At 38.1% G+C, this 8,704-nt stretch overlaps 1 protein-coding gene across 1 annotated transcript; it reads right to left on the bottom strand.

Moving 5' to 3' along the window:
• Positions 1 to 4,248: 4,248 nt before the first annotated feature.
• LOC122654969 (COBRA-like protein 1) lies at positions 4,249 to 8,425 on the bottom strand. Its single transcript, XM_043849224.1, has 6 exons — positions 8,308 to 8,425; positions 8,149 to 8,228; positions 6,947 to 7,400; positions 5,639 to 5,792; positions 5,261 to 5,526; positions 4,249 to 4,565 (listed from the first exon to the last, which is right to left on the bottom strand). The coding sequence occupies exons 1-6, from the start codon at positions 8,423 to 8,425 to the stop codon at positions 4,258 to 4,260; spliced, it is 1,380 nt and encodes a 459-aa protein (XP_043705159.1). The 3' UTR covers positions 4,249 to 4,257.
• Positions 8,426 to 8,704: the final 279 nt, after the last annotated feature.

Raw genomic sequence — 8,704 nt, 5'->3', positions numbered from 1 at the left:
TCAGAGAGATCCTTCAAATAGCTAGTATTCTTACAAACAAGTGAGTCAGCATCATAATGGTTATCCATCTTGCACACAATGATAAATGAGCTTTTAGATATATAGTGATAAAAATTTGCTGGTGAATGCAGACAAAGATGATCGTAGAAGAATACCATGACGAGGACTATATCTTGAAGTAACAATAAAGTTCAAATGTTTCAACAGGATAATAAGCTGTGGCTGAAAGTCTTCAAATTGCAGAATGCTGCAGAAGAGAAAAACTAATATTCAAGAGCAAGATGGTGCCTGGTGCCTAGCTGATTGAATTAACAACAGAGAAGTTGGATCACACAGCAATGCATTAAGAAAACCCCCTCTTAACAAATCATGATCCAAGCATTTGTATAGAACCCTATTTGTTTGACAAAACAGATGGAATAGAAAAAATGAAAAAAATGGGGAAAGACAATTGATCTATTCATCATTGGAACTGTTTTTCTTTTCACTTACCTTATTTCCCCACCCATCCCCTACCCTAAAAAAATCTATTTTCTTAGGCGGGTATGGAAAATTAAGTTGAGAAAAGATAAAAACAGTAAAGAACAGAAACTGGATGGGTTGATTCTCTAATGGCCCAATGTTTTCCTCTGGCAATGGATTATCAAACCTCCCATGTTCTTTCATGCAGTTAATCTTCTTCACTACTTCAGCATTAATGGTCGGATAATCTGGGTATGCTATGGCAGCCCTCCAATCCATTACGTCCTGAGAACAAGGATTCAAAAAATGGTACTGGAGGTTGGATTGGGGCAGCTGATCCCAGTTTTGAAACCTTGCATTGAGTGCAAAACCTACGGTGTAGTGGCATAAAATCCAACCTTTTGAATTCCAACCCCCACCCCCTTCCCCTCCCCCTCCCCCTCCCCCCTCCCCTCCCCTCTCTTTGGGTCAGATTTTCTCGACAGACATGTCTACATAAAGAGACGCAAAAGCTCTCACAAAAAAAAAAAGCTCCTAAATTTTTTCGAGTGACAGATCGAATAGAGCTGAAATTTTTGTGGGGCAGATAGCCCTTCAAGCACCCCGCCCCCCTCAGATGTCAATTTTCAGCTCAAAAGGAATTAGTTACCTGGTAAACTAAATCATTGACCATTCAAGGACCAACAAAGTATGTTCACACATGGTTTCTTTATGCTCCAGTTTTTCTAAGCGAAAACCATGTTGGGTTTTTTTATTTGTTTTTAAAATAAAATATTCAAAATATCTTTAGAGGATTATGTCTTTTCCTAATAAACACTAATAAGTACCTAAATGATTAATAGGTGTGACTTTTAGAGATTTGTTTGAATGGTCAAGAAACAAGTATTTTGGGAAAATGCATGATGTTAGGGCATATCTCTTGGAGATACCCCTTGGTGGTGTCTCTTCCTCTCCTATATAGAGAGAGAGAGATGATGTTGCTCATTTACTCTAACATTCTTTTTAGAGACAATCTCACTTTATATTATGCTCTTAGATTTTTCTATTATTTCTGGTTTTCTAGTTGCATTAAATTTATTTTCAAACAAATGTTTGGTGGGCCTAGCCTCACTATCCCATACAGTCGAAGTCTTTGTGTAAAATACATTCGATTAATGGTTGAGTTATCTTGGAGGTAAAGCGCAAGAAACCCTTGTTGCATTCATATAGGGGACGTTGCAACCAGTTTTTGCTGTTTGTGTGCTATTACAACTTGACAGCATTGTCTGTATCAACACTTTGACTTGATCGCTTGGGTTTATTACGTGACAGCATCTCAATGTGAATACGTATACTTACTGTTCATTATATTATATTATATTTTGAGTCTTATATTTTTTGTCCATCTTATTATATTCCAACAATTAAGAAGCACTGAAGTCAATTTCATGGGGGAGGAGAGAGAACGAAAGAGGATGCAAGTGGGGGTTATGCCACCGGGCAGGAAACATTTTCCCTAAAAATGAAATATTTTAGGGAATGTCCACAGTGGGCCTAAAGCCCAGACGAAATTGGGGGAAGTCCACAATGAGAACATTAAACTTTTTGTAATCTGACCAAAACACAAGTTGGATTACAATTGGTAAAGATTGGATGGGGTTGGGCTAATTCTGGCATGTCTGGTAGTTTTAACTTTTCATGCTAATCTAAGAACTATGGACTAAATTTGTTTAAACTTCTCCGGGTTCCAAGTTCCAAATGCTCTGAACCCCACCAATGCCCACAACTTCACTTTGGGCCTAAAACATTGGAGATGGCAGCTTCCAATTGGCCAAGGTCAACCTCAGTACTAAAGCCTGAACTTCATTTTGGGCCTGAAGAAAACATAGGCTAACCTGGCTGGTGGGTTGAGCTTAGTGTTTTACAGCCTAATGTGCTAATACCATAAATCTACAGCAAAGACAGGTTATATGAGTACATCCCTGGCCCTTGAAGTGAAGTTTCTGTTTAGTTTTTATTCTTAGTTCAGATCCAGAAACCAAGCCTACCTGGTCCTCAACACAATTTCAGGGACTGGTTCTAATTGTATCAAATAGATGACCCGAATCCAGCCCAATTCACTTAGCTGGTCAATAGTATAGATCTTACAGAACAGTCATTATCCTCTTAGGTTCCTTGCCCAGTACAGTTGTCCGGTTCCTCTCATAGGGGGGCCGGAAATGAAGACCTAACCCCCTGCCCGAACACACTGCCCGAGTGAGGTTAAGTCATTATTTCTGCCCCCCAATGAGAGGAGCCGGACAATGCAAATTATTGTTTCTGTTTTTCTTAAATTGTGTAATTCGACAAGCTTAACTCTTCTTCTTATGGTTATAACTGTTAGCGCAGACACGAAGAAACAAAGTAGATTCAAGCAAGAATGATGGAGATTTAACATGGTTCATACACTAATGTGATGTGCAATATCCATGGGCAAAGTTGAAGATGATTCAGTTTGTGATGAAAGAAAAATACAATGGAGATCTCTCAAGAACACCAAAAGTCGCAGCAAGAACTCTCCCCAAAAAACCCCAACACGAAAAAAAAATGCCCAAAACACACATTCCAGTCTTGCTTACACAACAAGACAATAAAACAAGGTAATAGTCTAGGGGTGCAAGTTTGGCCCTGTCTGCCGGAACCCGGCTTGGACCACCCTGAGCCTGAACGGGGCTTGGGCTGAGATACCCTTGCTCTGAGGGCAGGTCAAGGCTGAAAATTTTTGGCCCTAAGTCAGGGTTGAACAAATTTGAATTCAATTTGTATCCATATCCTTAATAAAGCCTCGGACTGATCGCAGCCCGCCTTTATTTTAAGTTATACTATAAAATATAGAAAAAAGATACTAGGTGGTGTTTTCTACGCCTTCTCACAGGGCACCATGAGATGATGCCTGTACCCCCTGGGTAGGTGCCCGGGTATGGTCACCCATTGACCTAGACACTTGTGTAGAGATCTCTTACCCATAAAATATATATGAGTGATAGAAGAGTCATCCTCTGATTTTTTAACAACATGGGGGGATAAGGCCCCAAAGGATGGGTCATCAATGGACAAAAATCTTGATAGGTTAAAATCAATTTGGTTAAGTTTAAAACGTTTTTCCTACTTTGTATCTAAATTATATAATTGAATATTTTGCTATATTTAATTTGAGTTGTAATTAGTATTACACTAGTGCTGCTTTAAGAGATCCAAGGCCTTTAGCTAATGTAAGTGTATTTTATGCACCCTTTTGTTAAAGAAAAAGGGAAGTGGAAGTGAAATAAAATCCTCTTTGATAAAGAGAAACTGAAGTAAAATGAAAAAGAGTAAGGAAACTTTTGAATAGAGGGTGTCTGGTTAGAGATAATTGAAGTAAAGAACACCTTAATTACCTCACTTCCAACCAGCAAGTCATAGCAGTAATTTAGGATTAGACTGGAAACACTTTCATTTTGATGCAGTGGAAACACTCTGAATTTGCTTTTCCTTGCCAACCAAACAGTGAGAAAGGAAGCAACTTTATCTAGACTTGGTCCAACCCAAAAAATCAAAAAAAAGAATTCAAGCCAGGCCAACTTGACCAGATGGGTAGAACAGCATTAACCATGGTTTTCCATTTGAATAATCTAAAGAAAATTTTTTATACACAGTATGTTTTGTTTGAACCCAACAAGAAAATTATAAAATAAAATGGATAAGAAATTTTTTGGGTGAAATTTTTGTTTAAATTCTGATTTGTATAATTAATGGGTTGAAAATTGGAAGGTAACAACCCAGCAAGAAGCTCCTCTATTAACTGAGAATGATCATCATTGTGAGCAACACTAACAAAGAAGCCATCATCAAAAGATGTTTTTTACTTTGAGGGGAAATTTGTAAATTTGAAGCAGCATTGGGAAGTCTAGGGAATTGATCAGGTGGAGGGATTACGCATTCATCACCATTAAAAGAGATTTTCCTAGGGAAAGCCCATCCATCCCTGAATGTGAAATTCCCTGCTTCTTTGCTTAGTATCATCTCACTCTGAACGTTTCCTGAATCTCCTGCTTGCAGTAACATATCATTATAGTATTGGATACCCCAAAATATTCCTGTATCATCTGCAAACATTATAAACCACAAGAGGAAAATTAAAAATTAAAAAACAAAATAAATAGGGGGAAAAAATTAAAGGAGAGGTATAGGCACACCACACGTGTGCTGTAAATTAGTGAACTTCACCAATGGGGGTGCGGGATGGGGTATTATCATCATACAAGAGAGGGAAGGGGGTCATTTCAAAGGGGAAAGAGAGAGAGAGAGAGAGACTGTGTGGGGACGCTAATTTACGGATCACCTGTGGTGTGTCCAGCCTTTTCCAAACAAATAACAAGTGTTGGATCTTTATCCCCTCCAGTTCCCTGCCTGGTCCAGTTCCCCAGTGCCCCTAACAAGGTAGGTGCAATGACTACCCTACCCCTTCCCAAACACTCTGCCCGGACAAGGGAACTGGGCCGGACAGAGAACTGGAGGAGATAATTTTCCCCTATAGTATTGAACCCTAAAAGCAGAAGGCAAAATTATGGATCTGGACCACATGAAAAGACTTTTTTGGAACTTGATTAATGACTTGCTCCAAAAACTACAACTTTTTCATTATCCTTTGAACATGGAACCATGAAGGGTTATGATTATTTGGGCCAGATGCCTAAACCCTAGATAGTAAACAATCCCAAAAGAAAATGTAAAATTTAAAGCAAAAGAATGAATGAACCCTAATAGAAAGCAAAGGTAGCATCGTTAATAATGAACTTACTGACTGGGTACTGATCCAAAGAATGGTAATTAAAGCTGAAAATCTGATCTATGCTTCTCATGTTGGGGTGTTGGATCACCAAGCTCCACATGCTGTAGTTTTTAAGAAAGTTCAAGTTCTCCACTGTAACCTTAACCCTCCAATACTTTGTGTAACTTGTTTTCACATGCCAGTGAACCCTAATTGGACACAAATGTTTTGAACATCTCACAATTGGTGCATTAGTCTGCTTATTTGATGGAAGTTGCAACAATGACTCTGTATTCCTGTAGTTTACCATGGAAAAAAGAAAAATGAAAGAAAATGCATTTTTTCTATGTTAGTACAAGAAGAAGAAGAAAGAATGCACTTGAAGGTAGATGAGATAAGTGTTATTACTCAATGCATTTTATTTTTGGGTCTCCCATGCAACCACAGCTACACTGAGGACAGGTAGTAATGGCTTCATTGTAGAAGGCAGACAAAGAAACACAACATGTTGGCCTAAGTGATGCCCGGAACTGAGAGTAGGTACATGTTATATTCCATGTTGCTGCAGTAAACACATTCATTCCCAAATGATCATCAACACCAAAATCAATAACCAAAGACAAGAGGGAAGGTTTTTTCAAGGTTACACTAACCTATGCACAAATGAAAATTCAAAATTTCTTCTAAAATTAAGTAGTTTATTAATATAACCCAAGTGAAGGAATTAATTGAAATCAATGTCTTCAAGATTCTAAAATGAAAAGGAAAACTGTTGGAGTATATTGAATTGATCATAGAAACTATTTACAACACTTTTAAGAGTTGGAGAAATGAAATGAGTGAATAAAGCAATAATGAAAAAATTAAACCTACTGTGGAAGTCATTTCAAGTATAAACCTACTTAAACTCTAAAATTAAATGATCAAATCAATAAAAAAAAAGTTACAGCTACTGTATTAGGGTAACTTGTTTAAGGAAAAATCAAGCCTCAGCAAGTGGTATCACAGCCAGGACGTGAGTACTCCGATGTGCCTTCAAGGATGGAGAAAAATTCCTTGGGACAGATCTTAATTAATTTTTTATGTGTACTCCCACGAAGGGACAGATTGTTAGGGGTTTCACACGAAAGTAATGATCATACATCGGATGTGAATAGTCTGATGCTGCAAGAGCATATAAGTTAAGTGTGAAACAGGGTCGGGTTGGGCGAGGTTGGCCCTGATTGACCATGGCTGGCCCTGCTTTTTTTGACATTTGTGTCCTACTATGCATTAAAAAAATGACACAAATGTGATTGGCTTGGCATCTTGAACACATAGAGTCTCACGTCACAATTCTACAGAAAATGAAAGCCCCCCGGTGAGATGTTATCTTGCAATTTTACCCAGTGCAAGCAGTTCTCCAACAGGGTTGAAAAATCCAGCCCAAGCCCCGTTCAGGCTTAGGGCGAGGGCAGGCTTAGGACAATACGGCCAAACTTACACATCTATTGTAAGTATTTGAGCACCCTCTCCTTGTTGACTAGCTTTTAAGGATGAGTTCTACCTAGTCCCAACACCAATATTTAAAAAAAAAAAATTTAATTTCTCCTTTATAATAAGACTTTCAATGGAACATTAGATGCAATTTTACTATGATCTAATAATCATTATTCAGTAATTGTATAAAAAGTAAAACATGATAATCATGTAATCAGTATTGAGTTCATCACTTACAGAGAGCCCGTGTATAGCGACGGCCATCTTGAGTGAATCTGCTTGCAGGGACATCAGTAGCATTAGAACAGGTATAACCAGGAAGTCCAATGCTGAAATTCTCAGGCTTTGCTTCATTTAAATTATTGTAAGTGGCCAAACCAACAGTCATTCGAAAAGTAGCTCCATAGTTAACAGGGTCCATTACCCTAGAAGATAAAACACCTCCCTTACAGCAATTAGAAGTCTGCATATTGTAAGGTGTCCCAGGAAGAAGGTCTATAATTATAGGTGTCTTCTCACATGAGTGGGGTAGGGTAGTTGCACCTTGGACCCTGGAACAGTTCCCTTGTTCAGTAGCTTCAGCACCAGTCATGTGCCATATGACTTCGTCCCCTACCCATGACCAACTCAACCTCCAACCTGGCGTTTCTATGTGTCTGAACAATTGGTAATTGAATATGGACAGCAATGCCTGCATAAAAATTTCATAGCAAAATTAGAAAGACTATATTTTTTTGCATTTTCTCAATGCTGGACGGGTGGGGCCCGTAGAGGGTGAGCCTCAGTGCAACGATAAAGGTTGCTCCATTATGACCAAGTGGTCACGTGTTCGAGTCTGGAAACAGCATCTCTGCCAAAGCAGGGATAAGGATACGTCCCCATAGTGGCAGGAGCCTTGTGCACTGGGTACGCCCTTTTTGGATGGATAAGTTTGGTCGAGATGAGCATGACAGTCTAACTGGTAAAGTATATTCCAATCTAACGGTTGAAGTGTTGATCGTGAGTGTAGGAAACCTCTCACCCAAAATTATTCTGGGTTTGATCAATTCAAAGGATGTATTAGGTTTGGCCTCATGTATTGGTATGTTGGGAGGTTAGAAGCTGTAAGAGAGAAAAGCTTTATAATTAAAAAAAAAATAAAAATTAAGGATTCGTTCTTAACTCTTTAAGCTATACAGAAACTCAGAAAATTTGTGGGTTTTGCATGTTAATTTTGCAGAATGATCTGAGCAAGATTAAAACCTCAAGAGATCTGAAAATTTCTCTTTGGATCGATAAAAAAAAAAATAGTTATTTTCGGAAATATAATTCTAAAGAATACTCGATCTTATTCATATTAGTCTCATCTCAACCTGAATTCTATTTTATATTTTGAACAAAAATATTAAAAAAATAATTAAAACTAAAATAATTGAAAATGAAGAAGAATAAAAAATTACCTCGTACTTGTCTTGATTCCATTCTAGGATGTCCCATTTGATTGTGATGTTCCCTTTTGGGTCCAATGGATCATACCCATCTGCTCATTAATCAAGATTATTTGATTAAAATATCAGTTAAACTATTCTCACAGAGAGAGAGAGAGAGAGAGAGCTAACCTGTAGGGGATAAAGAGCTCAAGAAAAACAACAAAAAGAAGGAAATGGGAATCAAACACATGAATCTTAAATGAAGAAAAATGGGTTTTTCATGATTATCAGACATCCTTCTCTCCATTTTAGCTATCTGTATTTCTTAATCTCTCCCCCCACCGCCCACGCCCTCTTGTGGTATGCGTGGGTTATGTGCTACACTGTTTGTGTCAGAAGAATCCGAGGGAAAGGAGGAAGAAGAAGAAGAAGAAGAAGAAGAAAGCCGATAATACAAGAAATATCTTTCTCTTTCTCTTTCTCTTTCTCTCAAACAAAGAAAGAAAGGAAAGTGATATTAAATTGGGAATATTAATAGGGAATGAATAAGAGTGAGCTGTTGGTGTATCCAAAACAGGAAAATATT

This window comes from Telopea speciosissima, chromosome 3, assembly GCF_018873765.1.
Source record: "Telopea speciosissima isolate NSW1024214 ecotype Mountain lineage chromosome 3, Tspe_v1, whole genome shotgun sequence".
NCBI classification, from domain to species: Eukaryota; Viridiplantae; Streptophyta; class Magnoliopsida; order Proteales; family Proteaceae; genus Telopea; species Telopea speciosissima.
Note: the sequence above shows the minus strand (reverse complement) of the source record. Positions and strands in the feature narration are given on the sequence as shown.